Raw genomic sequence first — 18550 nt, forward strand, 5'->3', positions numbered from 1 at the left:
TACAACACCTCTCCTCTGGCCCTGGGAGGTTCTGTCAACATCAGAGTTTTGGTTATCTGACCTTGAAATATTTTAACAAAATGTATATCTCAAAATTTTCATCAGATGGGTTTTTATGAAAAGGGGCTTGGGGGGGGATCTCTTTGCCCTCAGATATCTTTTAATCCTTAAAAAGTGAACTAGAAATTTCCATTTCCAATCAAATGAACTCTCTCTGAAGTTTTTATGAGCATACCATCCATAATAATCATAAATACCCCATATGCATAAATTACAAAGCCTGTCCCTGGGCACTGAGGGGTTGTGTCGACACCGGAGATTTTGGTATCTGATCCTTCACCCTTTTTTTTTTAACAAAATGGCTATCTCAAAATCTTTATCTGGCGCATTTGGGGAAAAGAGGGCGTTGGGGGGTGGCTAGTTGCCCTCCAATCACTTTTTACTCTTAAAACATAAACTAGAACTTTCAATTTCCAATCAAATGAGTCCTCTCTGAAGTTTATACCAGCATTACTTCCATAAGAACCATATATTTCCCCCAGGGCATAATATACAACGCTTGCCCCCGAGCTTTGGGGGTTGTGTCGACACCGGAGTTTTTCTTATCTCATCTTTGAACTATTTTTAACAAAATGGCTGTCTCAAAATTTCTGTCTGGGACATTTGGTGAAAATAGGGCCAGGGAGGTGGCTAGTTGCCCTCCGATCAATTTTGACTTTTAAAAAGACTACTAGAACGTCAAATTTTCAATCGAATGAGTCCCTTTCGAAGTTTATATGGCCACCCCTTTCATATGAAGTGTCTCTGAGAAAAAAAAATAATAAAACGTTGGAGCCGTATTCCCCTTACTATAGGCAACGCTATAGCGTTGCCTTTGATTAAAGAAGACCCGTTTTTCGAAAAAGAAGCTGCTCATGGAAAAGTAGCAAGCTATGTTAAAACTTAAAACGATCAGAAATCAATTTATATAATTTTTCAAAACCTAAAATGAAACAATATTAAATGGATGATGACGCCAAACTGAAACAATGAGAAATTACCATAAGTAAGGACAATTTTGTCGCTGTCTAATCAGTCAAAAAGGTAGTTTGCACTTTCAAAAGTACGATCTTAATTTTGGACACTGTGTATTTATTCATTAAAATATCACCAAGAGCACCAAAAACACAAAATTACAATGATACTATGGGCTTAGAGATAAAAGCTATAGAAAATTAGAGAAGACTGCTGCTCCATCAAAAATGCTAAAAAGCGGATGTCATTTGCACTGAAAAAAAAACTAAAAAAAAACATGTATTTCGAACTGTATTTTGTTAATTTGTCTAACCATCGGATAAAGTGATGATTACTCCAATGCTAATTAAGTTTACAGGAGGGAAAAAATCTTAAATTAACATTCGTGGTATTTTCAATATCTTTGGTCACGTACTTCACACCATGAAAACCAAGCATCAAGACATCAGTCCCAGTTTGTCATTTAAAGCTAGAAGGATCGGTAAGTCAGGTTCTGGATTGGTCGCTTATGGTCAAGTAAGCTAAAGCTCTGGTTAATTTCTGATTCTTAGCTTGGCACGATTTCAACAGACAAGACTCATGTTCCAACCTTTAAAATATGCAATAAAGCCTATAACTTAAGGGGCCGGTTACCCCCTTAAAAGCCAAAGAGGCTAAAGAGGGTAGCCGTAATTCCATGTGAAAATCTTTCAAGCCACCTAAACTGCCTCTGAATTTTTTCATTAGCATTCCAGAAAAACAACATGTTAGGCGCTACAATGATAAGCTTAAAGTTAAACATAGTTAGCTCATAGTAAAAAATGAACAGGATCTCAAAAACCATTTAGGAATTCTACAAAGACAACTTAACATTCAAAAGTGAGTTTTGATCTGCTATAACAACGTTAAAGAGATTAAAAATGCCTCATTTCGAAAAGACTATCACAGACCGCCTCTGGAACGGGTTTGGTCTGTAAGTTCATCATCTTACATTTCTGTTACAGATGTCTTGATTCCAGTATAATCAAAAAATTATTTTGCTTGGGCATTGTTTTGGTCATTCTGAAAAAAGCAAATATAATACCTTTTTTCTATTTACAGACTTGTCATGATGTTTAGTACGCTTAGTAAGATTTTTAAAGTACTTTTGATACTTGCGCTGACCAAGAAGTGTCAAAATCGATTGCAGACAATTCTGGTTTTTCTACCAGGGAGACAAAATGTTCTTACATTCTTTAATTTGTCGATTTCATATGTATTTTTTTAGGGTTGGACAGTTGAAGACCTATTCCATACCTCAGAAGAATTCTTTGTTGATTTGGGTTTTGAAAATATGACAGCTACCTTTTGGGAGAAATCATTGTTTGTACGACCAGAAGACAGAGAGGTTCAGTGCCACGCATCTGCTGAAGATTTCTACTCAGAAGATGACTTCCGGTAATTGTCTTTTATCGTTGTTTTTTATGAGTACTGCAGTGTCTTGTGCTTGTGCTTTCTATTTGATTAAGCAGTGCTTGCTTTATTATTGCTGCTTGCTTTTGCTTTATTATTTTTTTTTGTTGCAGGTCGGTTGGCTTAATAAATAATCATCACGGGAAATAATGCATGGTGTCAGAAGTCGGAAATGGATAATCCACTGCCATGCCCAACATTCAATTGGGAATCAGTCAGTCTACAAGCAGGGATGAAGTTTGAACAGCATGTAACCTTTATATTCAGCAGACCATTGAGTGGGAAGTATGCGAGACAACAGTACGCTTACCTTCTTCTCTGGTTAGGAGAAAAAGGACGAGAAGTCCTTAGTACTTGGACATTAACTTCAGAAGAAAAAGACAAACTTGATGTTTATCTCAAGAAAGTCAGAGAGAACATAGCTCCTGTGAGTAATATTATATTTGCTCGTTACAAATTCCATAAACTTCACCAGTTGGAGCATCAGTGACTCTTTATCAAAGTCACTTACAAGTGACTTTGATAAAGAGATTGTGAGAACCAGATTAATATTTGGGCTGAAACTACATAGAATTAGAGAAAAACTATCATCTGAAGGTGGAACCCTAACTCTTGACAGGGTAGTGACAATTGCAAGAGCTTTTGAGAAAACTCAAGAACAACTCATGTCCATGTCAGCTAAATCCACATCACATACTACAATAAATGAACCAATTATAAAACAGTAAATAGATTTTGTAAGGAAGCAAAGGAAGTTTGACCAGCCCACAACAAATAAGAAGTATTGCTTCCGCGGTGGGATATATGACCCAAGCCACAAATGTCCAGCCAGAGGCAAAGCTTGCTACAAGCGTGGAAAGACATATCACTTTGCTCGTGTCTGTCGTGGCAAACCTTCAGACACTATTGGTATGGAAGAAACTGATACGAATCAAGAACAAGAAATATATATATAGATAGGCTATTTATTGGAGCCATAGCTGAGAAATCAGACCAACGACTGTGGCAATTAAACTGAACAATTCGGCATTAGGCACTCGATTAAACCCAGACGACAACTGAACAAGACGAACCAGATCCTTGTAGCTTATGGAAAAACGTAAATTCCGATTGCTGGAGTCTGCTCTCTAAATTGTAGACAGAATAGAAGCGCCAATACTAAGAAGAATAAACAGGAGACCCATATTCGCAAAGAATTTGGTGATGTCTTTACTGGAATAGGTAAACTTCCAGGTAAAGTAGAAATCCGTGTTAAGGGGAATGCAATTCCTTCTGTGAATCCTGTGCTCAGAATCTGGTTTTCCTTACATGACAGGGTTAAAAGTGGATTTTACCACCTGGAAAGCTTAGATATCATTAAAAAAGATGTAACTCTAATCGAGTGGGTTAAATTCAATTGTAGCAGTGGAAAAATCAGATGGATCGTTACGTTTATGTTTGGACCCTAGAGAGCTTAACAAATCATTTGCAAAGTGCATACTATCCAATGTTAACTTTTGAAGATATTGCTGCCAAAACTCATGGCCAAAAAAAGTTCTCAAAACTTGATGCAGCGTCTGGGTATTGAATTTTTGTATTACCCAATAAATCATCACTTGTCACAACCTTCAACACTCCATTTGGCCGGTACAGATATAAAAGAATGCCATTTTATATAATATGTGCACAAGAAGAATTCCAGTGAAACATGGAAGAGACCTTTGGTGAAATGGAAGGTGTTGGCATCATTGTAGATGATATCCTTGTATCTGAAAAGAATGAAGAATATGATGAGAATTTAAAGAAAGTCCTACAGAAGGCCAGAAAAATTGGGGTCAAGTTTAATCCCGAAAAATGAATATTCGAATCTACAAGCCTACCATACTTAAGACATTTGGTTACTGCAGATGGCACCAAACCAGACCCTTCTAAATTCGAAGCCATAAGCGAGATGCCTGTACACAGAGACGAACTGGTCACATTCTTGGAATGTTGGAATGTTGGACCCAGTTATGATAGAACTTTGTTCAGTCACACAAAAAGGATGGCCGAATCACTGGCACCAGTTTTCCGCTGCCATATAACCTCATTGGAATGTTGGGGATGAATTGTCCTGCATTATTGGTATCATTTTGAAAGGAAGTACAGTTGTCATCCCTGGAGCAATGCGAAGGGCCGTACTGCAGCAATTGCAATTAGCACACTTAGGGATGAAGAAAAGCAACCAAAGAGCCAGAAGTGTTGTTTGCTAGCCAAATGTTAATGTGGCTATTGAAGATCTTATCCGGAACTGTGAAACTTGTGGGAAGTTTCCAGAGACAATCAGAAAGAACCACTGATATTGATGCTAATCCCACAGTTTCCTTGGGGATATGTTGGTCTTGATTTTTTTCATATCAAAGGAAGAGACTACATTGATCAAGTTAAACCAGTGACGTCTGCCAAAGCCACAAAGAAGCTCAAAGCTCATTTTGCCAGAAATGGCATTCCAGAGAAAACGCGGTCTGACAACGGACCACAGTTTGTATCAGAAATATTCTAGTCCTTTTTGAAGAAATCGGATCCAGCATCTGACTTTAAGTCAGAATTTTCCACAGTTCAATTGCCATGCTGAGAAGGCTGGGGATATAGCCAGCAGGATCATGTTAAATTCAATAGAGTCGAACACTGACCCCTACCTTGGTCTATTGGAATACCGGAATACTCCTATAGATGGAGTCGTATCCCCTGCACAGCTCCTTATGAGTAGACATTTAAGGTCCATCCTTCCTTGCAATCAGCAGCAATTGCAGACAGAGACTATTCCAAAGAAAAAGTTCTGCACAGCCAGAACCAGACGACCATAAATACAGAAGCAGAACTATGACAAGGCATCTAAGAACCTAATAGAGTTGAAAGGCAACCAACTCGTCTGGGTCAAGCTATCAAAGGAAGCTACACATTGGACAAAACATGCAGTAATATCATACGTGGCCCCATGATCTTATTTAATACAGGCTGAAAATGGTAGATTTTATCGCAGGAATTGGGTATCTGAAACCAAACGAAACTATGAAACCAACAACTAAATAAAAATCTAACAAGAATCTTAAGTTATTTACGAGGGTACTCTCTGACTCTTGTTATTATTTAATAAAGTTTAATTAGATCACATATTTCTTAATTAATCAGAAAGGGTCCCAGGGTTACCTCAAACTATAGGTAAGGCTTAAACACTTAATAAATCAATTGGCAAGTTTTCCAAGGGAAAACATCGCTCTAACTAAAGATAGGGCCAAAGGGGCTTAAAAGATAAAACTGTTAACTTAATTCAAATAGGATCTTTTGTGTTCGACCAAGCAACAGAAATTTTTTACAGTTTCTCAACTTTATCTAAGTATTACATTCAGAGGAAATTAGTCTTGTTCCAGAGCCAAGACTACGTCTTATTTTTTAAAAATCTGTTTTTTATTTGATTAGCCTTGTTTTTCATTCTTAACTGTCATTCTCTTGAGACTAGTTTTTTTGTGTCGTCACTTCTTTAAATTTTAGCCAATCCCCAACCTATCTGTTAAAAATTAGTTCTTTCCAGCCTTGATTCTAAAGCTTGAAATGTCGTAGCACTTTAAAATATTCCACTCTGTCTTATACAAAACTGGTCTAGATTGGGTCTTCAACTATTTATTATGGGTTCAAATGTCGTTTGATACTTCAACAAAGAAATGTCTTTTCTATATTTACGACTAGGTATACAAAGAGAAGATATTTCCATATTAATCTAATTTGAAATAGTCGGTTTACTTCTGATCTATTGGAGCAAGGGGTATTCCAACTTTTACTGAAATCGAGTTACCAAAATTACACAAAAAATAAGGCCTCCTAACAAAACAGTAAACAGTAAAGTTTTAGCATAGTATTATAAGTTCAAAACACTTAATCGAATGAAAACGTCATTATTTTTGCTTTGTAGAATCTGTTCAATTTATCCCAACGAAAGACAAATTTTCCTGTTTTTCATTACAACATCTTACTCCAAAATAGCACAAGGTTTGTTTTGAATTGAATAGGCTCAAAAGGGTAATATACTGGTTATTGAAATAGCTAATTTCTAAAAAAAAAATCAGGTATCAAATTATTTTTAGGCTGTGCTGCATTTTTCCCCTAGCAAAAAAGAACTGTTTTGTTCTTCAGGTTGGACGCTGTTCAAATTAAATTTTTGATAGTGATAAAAATACATTCAATATTTTTTAGCATCAAAATGTGCACCTACGTGAATCATGAAGATTTCATTACTGTACATCATGAAATGGGACATATTGCTTATTTCATGGAATACGAGGAGCAACGTTACATCTTCCGAAACGGTGCAAATCCAGGTATGCTCATTTTAACCCTTTAGAGCCCAGGAAATGATTAGAAGATTTGGAAAGGCCTTTGAACAGCGTGTTCCTTTTTGTATGGAGGGACTAGAAACGAATTTTCAAGCTATTCCTTCTAGCTGTTTCGAGCTGTCTTATCTATTGGACAGTGGGCAAAGACAATATCCAAGAGAACTTTCAGAGAATGCTTAAAGGCCAATATGAATTGACAAAAAGGTAATATGTGTATGATGCTACTTAAACTACTACCAGTCCTACTTTTACTACCACTACTACTGTTACTAAGTTACTCTAACTACTGCTTCAAATGCAACAACTTGTAGGATATTAAGATGAAAAGGGCATTAAAAGGGGGCCAAGGGGCACATCAGAAATATTTTTGGAACGGTTTACTGCATCAAGGTGACACCTAAAGGGCATCATTAGGGGGATGTTCAACTGGCAAAAAGACAACGTGTTCCTACTACTACTGTTACTAATACTGCTGCTACTACCGTTATTACTGCTACTAGTACAACACTAATACTGCTACTACTTCTCCCACTGCCACCACAACTACTGTGAGATAATATTGAGGGCGAATTTAAACTATATTAAAATACATTTTGTGCATTCAAGTTATCAAAAGTGCGTATCTCAAATTTGGGCTTTAAGTTGGAAATTTGAATGGACCAAAACCACTACTGAAACTACCATTACATCTATGCGTAAGGGTATGAAGCTGGAATTTTCAGACAGTTTTGGGGGTGAAGGTGAACTAAAACACAATACACCGTCTGTTTGCAGGCTGTCAAATATTTTCTGTTCGTTATGGGTTTCATTTATTTATTGATGCTAATTTGTGGTATTTTTACGCTTGGAAGATTGTTCAATTTTATTTCTGCTCATTTTTTATATAATCAAGTTCTTTACTTTTCTCTGAAAAAATCATTTTGTGAAATTTTTTTTTAAATTAATGATAAGAAACAACATGGCAGATTTTGCAATATTGTTATTTTCTAGCGTTTTTTATTTCAATTCAGCAGCATCCTTCTAAATGTGTGATGTTAATTCAACATCAATTCATTTACCACTATTCTGCCACCTATAATAGTTTAGGCCTACTCCCATTTCAGGCTTTCACGAAGCAATCGGTGACTGCATCGCACTGGCTGTATCTACTCCCGCCCATTTGAGAGGCCTTGGTTTGATCAAGGACGAAGAAAATAAAATACCGTTCCCATTGGTTCAAGGCCTACCGCAACTCCCCATAGACATGACTCATCAAGAAATGAATTATCTTCTCAGAATGGCCCTTGACAAGGTAATTTAATAATTTTGAATATAGGGCAATAGCGCAGTTTCTTAATATAGAAATGACCATTTTTGGTAAAAGTACCTATAACTTGTTCTACAATTGTACGAACGTATGGAATTTGGGGATTAAAATAAAGCAGTTTTTTTGCAGATCAATTGACTTTCAGGAATAATTAAATATAGGGGTGTACATTTCCTGTTGCTAGAAGATCCGCCCAACATTGATAAGCTAAGCTTTATCACTTAAGTTTGTTTCAAATCAAAATAAATCTCTTTACTATATGCTTTAAAACACTATAAACTTTTCTAAATGAATTCATATCTTTGGGATTTAAAAGTGTTTTCGCAGGCAAGTTTTTATTAAGTAAAAGTCAGTTTTTAATATGACACATTGGAAACTGTATTGTAGTTAGTTTCCATAGTTATTTTTGAATACTATTTTCTAAAATAAATACTTTAGCGTGTTATATCTGTTTTGACACTTTGAAAGTCTTTTGTAGAAGTAAAATTATATCAAGTCAATAGAATATTCTATGTTTCTCTTGATAGCCGCCACATACAGTATCAATGGATACAGGAAAGCTATGCCTCCAAATTTGAAAAGCCACAAGTATTTTCATTATATTAATTAAGAATGATTTTTCTAAAAAAAAATCAATGAAAAGTAAAGAGGTGAATTAAACCAAAGACAAGCAGAGAAAAAGTCATATAATAATTCAAACTTAGACGAACAAAAATTACGACGAATGAACAAATGAGGCTCAAAACAAACATAAATTACAATACGTTATCAAGTCAAACTTAAAATGCACATAAATTACCACAAACAGGAGTAGTGCAAAAGTCCTCTAAGTCTTCTAGAAGCCAGAGTGTTATTTGTGCTTTGCTGAAAACAATTTTTCATGTCGAACAGTGTGCTTTAATTTATTTTTTACTTTTTATAGCTTCAACAACAACATAACAAATAAATTACATGTCAAGGCTCATCAAAGTTTACAAATTCTTATTTGAAAGCACGCACAGGGATTTGTATACGAAGTGCCATTCCTCGTTTTCATACCTCTAAACCGGTTGAATATCATTTAAATTACATTGAAAACCGTGTTATGTCAACAGTGTGATTACTATTTGTCAAAACATACACAACAAAATAAAAGAAAATCACGATAACAGCCAAGATTACTTAAAAGAACTAATGAGAGTGGACTGAATGTTTAACATACAATAGTAATTTTTACATTATAAAAGAGAAAATGTTAAAAATATATCTTTGACTGTTAAAAAGGTTCAGGAGACGTTAGTCCTACTTTTGAGGCTGTATCCAGGAAGGGTGAGGCCACTGGATTTGAACCCTCCCTCCATGAAATTTTTGTCCAGCTCGTAAAAACATAACAAAAATGCATATAGCTAGTTGCGAGTTAGCAACTAGCATTCAAAAGAGCAAGTTTGAAAACTGTGCTGTATTCCGTGCCAAGTACACTGTGACGTAATCTATTGGATAAACAAAATAATTACTGGATAAGCTAACTGACCGCTGGTGGACGTGATTTATTGCAAGGCACTTTTGGAAAACGGGGGGATTTAATTGTCCCCCTTGCCAGTAAGTTTTAGTGTTTTTTTTAACATAATTTTCTGAAGGTGTTAAAGGGAAATATAAAGGATGGCTGAATGATGGCCGTCTAGCCCAATAATTTTGAGGCCGTCTAGCCCAATAATTTTGGAAGGGACAATTAAAGATTATTTTATTATTTTGTGCCTATTGAGGACATTATTTACAACATAATCAATAAGTTACCGAGAGAGATTCGAAGGAAGAAGAATTGGTTAGGCGGCTGAAGAAAAGACAATGGCAAGTAAAGTGTCTGGTTCGGATAAAAGAAAGTTGCAGATTCTAACGGCAGGTGATAGAACAATGCGCTCTGATTTAGAAGTGAAGTTTTCAGGCAATGAAAGTACGGAAGAACAATTAATCATACTGACAAACCAAATAAACCAACTGAAGGTTAAAACAAAACAGTGGACTGACAAAATTGAAAAGGACTTGGAGTTAAAAATCAGTCAAGAAGTTGAAACAGCTGTCAGCCAACTGGGTGATGTAAATCAGAGAACAGAACCGAGTGAGTCCACCATCAAAAACATCAAAACGGAGATTTACAATAGTCTGTCGCTCGATCTTGAGAAAATGGTAAAAAACAAGTTCCGTGAACTTGACCGGCGTTTAAAATCCCCTGAGAAGTCCGTTTCCGATATCAATCTAGCTACTAATGCTGTGAAAGCCTCAGTCAGTAAGAATAAAGAGACAATAGACAATCACAATGAGACCCTTGCACAAGCGTCGCTAGGTAGCCAAGTGATATTTTGCGGTCTCGAAGAAGATGTCACAACGAACACTGTTATCAAGGAGAACGTAGAAAACAAACTTATGGAACTATGTGTGCATAAATTTCCGGGCATTCCTTTAGATGCCTCTGATATTGTCTTTACCCGAAGAATAGGGCGCAAAGTGTCAAATCTGCCAAGACCAACTGTAGTGACACTTTCAAACCTTAGAGTTCGGTCGCAGATTTTAGAAAACATGAAAAAACTCAAGAGGTCTAAAATGTCTGTCACTGAATGCCTAACAAAAACTAAGTGTGAGTTATTCACATACGCAAAAACTGAATTTGGACTGTAAAATGTCTGGACCACTGACGGAAATTTTATGGTTAAAACCGGACCCACAAGTGCCCGTAAAGTGTCAAATATGGATGAGATTATCATTTTGAAAAGAAATCTTGATACTACGATCGGGGGCGTTTAAAACTAAGAACGTGTATTGATAATGATATTCATGGATGTAATTAATTTGTAACATTGTTGCTTTTCTACCTTAGTGCTACCATTTCTTTTTCTCTTTCTGCTTCTCTTTCTCATTTCTTTTTCTCTTTCTAATTTTTATCCAGCTTATGCTTTTCCTGCTCTATTTCCTGCTTATGCCTCTCTTCTTGTTGTGATAGACGGTTAGATTTCTCAGACTCAAAAAAAAAAAAAAGAAGAGGAGGAGAAAGAACAGAGATTTTTTTCACGTGAGGGTTGCCCGTTTTTGGCCAAGTCATCATCAGCACACATCATCACAAAATACTACATACACCGGAACACTCCTTTTATTACTATTTTCCTCCACTATCATTATTTAGTCTAATTGATGAAAATAAAAAACATCGTTGATCTCGATGATGAATGATTTTTCATTCTTAACTGAAGAGTCCCTGCTAAAAACCACATTTCTCAGTCTGCCAGGATGCGATGACGAGTCAGCTACTGATTCCATGATAGACAGGGTGAATGCCTCGTCCTGCTCATATGCAACACCCCAAGAATATCTTAATGAAATACTTCCTGCAATTTCTACTAATGATAAATATAATCTTTTCTGCCATAATGTTCAAGGAATTAAACACAAATGGGATGATATTCTTAAATTCACTGCTGAAAAGAAAAATCCTTTTAGTTTAGTTGGTTTAACTGAAACTTGGCTGTCTTCTCAAGATAACATATCACCATACTGTTTGCCCAGTTTTGAAGCCATACATCTTTCACGGCACGTAACAAAGTGTTCTGATGGCATTACATTATTTGTAAATGATTCTATCTCTTACAAGCACTGCGATGACTGAATCAACTTTAATGGTGTGGTCGAGAGTTGTCGATCTGTCTACTCAATAGTCATTGAAATTCTTGGAAAGTCATCTCCAGTAGATTTCGTGTACCTTTTTTATTAGCCACCGTCATTTCCAAGTGACATTTTCTGTTCGCAAGTCAAGCAGCTTATGTCGGAGATTAATGAATGTGGTCGAGGCAAAATTACATCTCTTATGGTTGACAATAACATCAATTTGCTGACGATTGACGGTGACGCCAACTTGCGTTCGTTCCTTGATACAACTGCATCATCTGGTCTTCTCCTCACTTTATTCTTTCCCACACGGTAATGTACAGCTAGAAATACTGGAACACTGATTGACCATCTAGTCATTTCATTTAATCCTCACGCATCTTTTTACCTCACATATTATAACATCTGATGTTTCTAATCACCACCCTATCATCAAACTAGTGCCAACAAGTGCAGACCGATCCACTAAGCCAGCGTATACTCGTGTTTTCACGTATCGAAGTTTTTCCTAAAAAAATTATTGATTACTTCACTGAAACCCTGAAATCGAATGATTGGTCTGCTGTAACTCGTCTTTGGCAGATATGGCAAGAAACGCACTCATGAGCTGGCTTAAACAGTTAACAGAACGGTGTTTTCCTCTACGAACAAGTCGGATCAAATGTGTTCCCAAAACTCCTTGGATGACGAAAGGTCTCGTTTAGTCTACCGAAAACAGAGATAGACTGTACCTGAAAGCTTGTAAATCTACAACTCCTGAAGCGAGAGAGACATACAAAAATCACAGAATTACATTAAACGGATTAGTACGTAATGGAAAAAGGTGGTATTCTATGGAGAGAATCAATGAATGTAAGAGTAACTTGAGAAAAGTATGGGAGGCTGTTAATGAAATAATTTGTCAAAAAAGGAAGAAGGTTGCTATAACTAAAGAAATAATAAATATGCGTCGTGATAAAGTAGCAGCGAATCTCGTGCTGATGCTTTTAATCAATTATTCGTTAATCAGACATCTCTACATGCTTCTTGCCCATCTCCTGAACAAACCCACAGTAGAACAATATCTGGTCTTTTTCTAGCACCATGTACAAAAGAGGAATTATTAGTGATTATCAGTAAGCTGCCTAATGGCAAAACCCAAGACACCTTTGGGCTGTGCAACTATATCTTGAAGAAGCCCTCTGCATGTCTTGTGACTCAACTTAAACCCTTGGTCAACCTTTCACTAGAAACCGGAGTTTATCTTAATGTGTTCAAAACTGCCCAAGTCCTTCCCCTCTACAAAAAAGGAGACAAGAGTCTTATCTCTAATTATCGACCCATATCAATTCTACCGGTTATATCAAAAGTCCTTGAGCGAGTGGTGTATAACCGAGTATTTCAATTCCTCGATGTCAAGCAGCTACTCTCTCCCCGTCAATACGGCTTTCGGCGTTATCATTCAAGTTTGCATGCCTTAGTTGATTCAGTTGAATACATTTTAAATAGCCAGGATGCTGGAGAAAAGGTACTAGGGATTTTTCTGGATTTCCCGAAAGCTATCGACACGGTATGCCATTCAATCCTCCTCACAAAATTAAATTCATTTGGAATATATGGTATTGCTCACGAGTGGTTTTCATCGTACCTGACTGATTGTAAGCAGTGTGTAATTGTGGAGGGTAGTGTGTCCCCAGAATTACCGGTAAAATCTGGCGTACCTCAGGGGTTGGTACTTGGACCGCTCTTGTTTATTTTGTATATCAATGACCTGACAGCATGTCTTACTACAAATGCACACCCAGTAATATTCGCTGATGACTCAAATTTGTTCATTGCTGCTAAATTATCCGAGTCTGCTGCAAAAAAGGCCCAAAAAAACTCATGACGAAATATCTGACTGGTGTTTTCATAACAAAATCCAGGTAAATGCTACAAAAGCTGCATCATAGTCTTCAGTTCTGCTCCTTCAAACTCCTCATTGTCTCACAGTGTCGCACTGTAAATCAATGAAAATACCGTTCCTCAGACCACAGTCACAAAGTTCCTTGGCCTATTTGTAGATTCCTCTCTATAATTCAAACATCACATATCCCTGCTGTCTTCAACAGTCTCAGGGCAAACATCAATGCTACATACAGCTAGCCTGCTTCTAAGTGCTGACATGATGAAAATGCTTTATAGTACTTTTGTCTTCCCCTACTTCAACTACTGCTATTCTGTCTGGGGCAATACATTCAAATCTCATCTAAAATCATTAAAGAGATCACAAAACCGTGCAGTAAAGGACACATATTGCCTCCCCAGGCTATACCCATCAACAGACCTATACAGAGACACTGGAACAATAGATATAGAAGAAATAATCAATATCAGTAATCTGCATTTAGCACACTTGGCAATACCTAATGAGATTCCTCAAGGTATTTCAAGGTACTTCGAACGTGGTAGCACAATCCATCAATGAAGAGCTCTCTGCTGTAACAAGTACAATTTTATGCTACCGACAAGAAGGTTTACAAGTTCTCAACACTCTCTAGTTTATAGAAGTATTTCTGTATGGAACTCAATTAATGAATCTATTGAATTCATAAAATCATTTGGTACACTCCAAAAACGATACCTCTCTTACACAGTATTTGATACTGCATGAGTTAATGTCTCAATTTTTCTTTTATATCTTATCCTTTCACTCTCCTTCTTTGACTCCACCTCGTCTCAATTCTTTCTTTTCTAATTCTTTATCCCTTTCTTATGTTATCAGCTCTTCTCTTTTCATTTCATTGTGTGATATAAATTTGTTTACCAATATCGGGTGTGACTCATACAAGCATTGCTTTGAGTCGAAATTTTCATGTTAATTGTTTCGTTTGTTCATTTATTGAAAGATAAAAGGTTGATTGATTGATTGATTGATATAAATAAATTTTCCATGTGTTTTCTCAAATTTTATATACCACCCTTCCCCCAAAAAACCTTCCCCTCTGAACAAAAATCTTGGATACGCCCTTGCTTACTCATATTTGGGGAAATTTCTAGTTGTTTTATCTTGGACTTTATTATTCAGTTTAATTTTTGTTCGTTTTTGGTCTCGTTTGTTAACTGACAGCATTTTTTGTTGGTTAAAAAGTTTTAATTTTATATGAATTATTTTGCAACTTTATTTCTGCTCATCTTTGGTTTAATGTAGCTCTTGACTCATATTTGAAGTCTCTTTTGAAACTTATTTAAATTTAATTCATCTTTGCTTTTAATTGACATTTTTTTATTAGTTAATGTAAGTATTGTTTGTAATTTTTTTGGTTGCTCAGCTTAAGAATTGAGGTTTTGGGTTGCTATTTATATTTAGAAAAAATAATGCAACAAATTTTAACAACAGTCTTATAGTAGAATTTAAGGTGTAGCTTGAGGACAGGGAGATCAATATTCGTTTTGATTGAAAATCTGTGTGATTTTTTATAAGTTATAGGGCTGAAGCTATATAACTCCCATCTTGTAGAAACCATTTGAAACACTCGTATCTTAATCCAACAATTTAATAAAAGAAATTATCTGGGGGATTTTTCATGGGGAGAATGCTCAACAGGAGAAATTCTGTATAGAGAATTTGCTTCGGCAGAAACTTTTCATTAAAGGGGGGGGGGGTATCCGATAAAACTGTTCACAGAGAGAAGATTTCCTGGATGATTCGTAAAATAATTAGAAATTAAATAAAAAATAAGTCCTTTCAAATGAAAGTATGCTAAGAAGAATTTTCAAGGCCTAATTCTCCTCATGACTTTTTGTCCTAGTTCTTTCAGACCGACTCCTGAAACACAATACCATTTACATTAGAATAAGAAGTGTTCTTAAAGGACAATAAAACTTTAGCGTGAAGAGCAAGGTATTTAGGACGGGACAACCCTCCTCATATACGAAATAATTTCTGTTCGGTTTTAGTTTTAATATTGCTCCTTACTTTCAGTTGAAAAAGATTGTTCTTGCATTTATTTATGAATAAAATTAGAGAGTCATCAATGAGCAGTTTTATTGCTTTTGTTCAGGTCCACTAAAAATTTCACCGATATGAAAAAAAATGATCCCTTTTAGGGTTTCTATTCTTCTACTTCCCATATTTAATGTCAAAAAAAAAAAAAAAAAAAAATGCAAGCCGATTGGGAAAAACACTTTTTTTTAGTGTCATAAAGGAAATCAAAATGAAAAAAAAGCTTTTGTCTCCATTGTCTTTTAGTTCCTCTTGTCTTTATTCACATACCCTGTAAGCTGAACCCAAGGTATCACAGATAAGCTTTTTTGATAACCTGTCACTACTTAGTGACTTTTGATCAACCCCACTACATAAGTGTGCATAAACTGTAGTTCACATGATGGCTTATATTGCAAAACGATTTTTTGTCAGAAACAAAATTTCTAGCCCCCCCCCTCGCCTGGCACAAGATTTGAGGTTATCTTGTTCTATCCTTATCTCCTGCTCTCTCCAACAAGAGAGAAAGTGTTAACTTCACCCCAAGTTGTTGTTGACATATTGCAGATATCCTGTTTCAGTTACCTGGATACATACAATGCTCTACCTACCTTCAGATCCTCTTTGAGATCCTCTTAACCTCTTGCTCTCGGCACTGCCTTAAAGTTTCATCTTAATACCCCAAGCCATTCCCAAGATATTGCAGATAATTAGGAAATTAGGGTTCATATAGTATTTTTTTTTAATTTATTCAGGTAGCCTACGTGTGTCATTTCAGAGTATGCCCTTGAAGAACTCTACGGATCTTTGCGTAGTGAGCCATCTCTAAGAGCTGTCAACAAAAAACCATTTATTGACAAGGCTAATTTAAATTATTGGGAGCTATTACCCTTGGGATGGCGGTGCAGATAATGACACTAGAGGCATACCCGTTAGATCTTTTAAAGTTTCTGAAAATATGGTCATCTCAAATTAACATTCCATGTCAATTAACATCCCATGTCATGAGTCTTATGGTGAGGGAGCAAAGAAGGACAAGGGAGGTAGACTGGTCACGCGCAAAACGTTTTTATCAGTAGAAATGGCATTAAAGTTTTCAGTTTCCAATCAAATGAGACCCCTGCCAAGTTTTAATGAGCACTCCGTCCATGCAGAGTGGCAAGGGAAAAAAAGGAATTTGGCCCTCTTCTGGTCCTGCGGCAGTGTAATTTTTTCGTTACCTATATTTCATTTTCTTCAGTAATGGCATCTCCTTAACCCTAAGACTTAAGAATATAGTCTTGAAGCTAATTTGGGAAAAATGTCTTTGGCCTCTTTTTCAGGCCCCCGTTTTTGGGTTCGGTTTTCTCAGGAACCATTCTTTTTTTTAAAGGAGGCTCCTTTTGATACAGGGATTTATATGTCTAAGTTTCAAACTTATCAGGGGCAACACCACACAAAAAGAGGGCTGGTCGCCCTCCAACCACTTTTGGCTTTTCAAAAAGGCACCTTCAATCTCAAATCTAGTGAGAGCCTTCCGAAGTCTCGACGGCCACTTCTTTTCTACAAAGTAACTGGGTAAAAAATAACAAAGTGAAAAATAACGAGAATCAAATGATGAAATATTTGGCCAAATTTTGATAGTCATACTGGTGAATTTAAAGGATCAAAGAGTCTACCCACGTAAATGAGAATTAATGAGAAGCAAGTAGATGCGCTTTCGGAAAACAAAACGAAACATTTCCACAGGAGGATTTTGAACTAAAAATACATGCATTTAAGGGATATTTGAGATCTTATTCTTTGAAACCCTAGACTAGTGTAAATGCTACTAATCTAGGATAAATCACTGAGGCGAAGAAACGCTTTAGGAGGTTTTCTAGAACACATCCAAAACAAGATAAAACAAGTTTATGCGTTTATCTAATAGCAAGGGTCCTCTTTTCTTGAGATTAAATAAAATAAACAAGTTTTTTAAACTGAAAATAAGGAGCGACATTAAAACTTAAAACGAACAGAAATTATTCCGTATATGAAAGGGACTGTCCCCTCCTCAACGCCTCACTCTTTACGCTTAAAGTTTTTTATTGTTTTAAAAAATAAAGTTGTGAGACAGAGTCAAACTTTAGCGTAAAGAGCGAGGCATTGAGGAGGGAACAGTCCCTTTCATATACAGAATAATTTCTGTTCGTTTTAAGTTTTAATGTCGCTCCTTTCTTTCAGTTAAAAAACTTGTTTTTTTAATTTTTGAACGTTTTTGAATTAATGCAGGTTTTGATCTTGGCTCACCGTACATGAATAATTAAAACAAAATTTGCATATTAATTTCACTTTTTTTGGCTAAATGGCTTTCTCGAAAGTTGTTTAATTTTATTTACGAACATTTTTATTAGTAATAAATATACGTAACTTACGAATTAACTTACGTAACGAACTTCTATATTCGTATATTTTTAATACCTTTTTTATGGGTTTCGCCCCCTAGTCAATACCTTGCTCTTTAGGCGAAAGTTTGAATTTTGTTCCAATTCTTTAAAAATGACCGCTTAATCACAAAGGCCGTTAATTAGAATAAATAGCTCTTATGGAAGTACTAAAAAATCTTTGGCTTAAAGAGCGAGGCATTGACTACGGAGTGAACCCAATTACATATGTAATATTTTCTGTTCGTTTAAAGTTTCGATGTTGCTGCTGTTGCAGTTGAAATACTTGTTTTTTTATATTAAATTTCTGATCTTTTTTTAAATAATAATGGGAAGTTTGGCGTCCCCTTCATAGCAATGTCCCTTCCACCATGAAAACTTCCTTCATGGAAAGATCCTCCCACATAACCCCTGACCCACCCAGCCCACCCCCTCCCCACTACCAGGAAAAATCTCCCCTGAAAACGTCTGT

At 36.1% G+C, this 18550-nt stretch overlaps 1 protein-coding gene across 1 annotated transcript in view; it reads left to right on the forward strand.

Moving 5' to 3' along the window:
- The window catches only part of LOC148939355 (angiotensin-converting enzyme-like), a 402696-nt gene that overhangs the window by 50104 nt on the left and 334042 nt on the right, over positions 1 to 18550 (forward strand). Inside the window, exons 8-10 of the mRNA XM_089107028.1 lie at positions 2261 to 2430; positions 6655 to 6779; positions 7898 to 8085. Coding sequence (XP_088963154.1) covers positions 2261 to 2430; positions 6655 to 6779; positions 7898 to 8085 — 483 coding nt within the window. The remainder of the gene's footprint in view (positions 1 to 2260; positions 2431 to 6654; positions 6780 to 7897; positions 8086 to 18550) is intronic.

The sequence above is a fragment of the Artemia sp. Qi Xiang Cuo genome, chromosome 21 (assembly GCF_049724085.1).
Source record: "Artemia sp. Qi Xiang Cuo chromosome 21, ASM4972408v1, whole genome shotgun sequence".
Classification (NCBI taxonomy): domain Eukaryota; kingdom Metazoa; phylum Arthropoda; class Branchiopoda; order Anostraca; family Artemiidae; genus Artemia; species Artemia sp. Qi Xiang Cuo.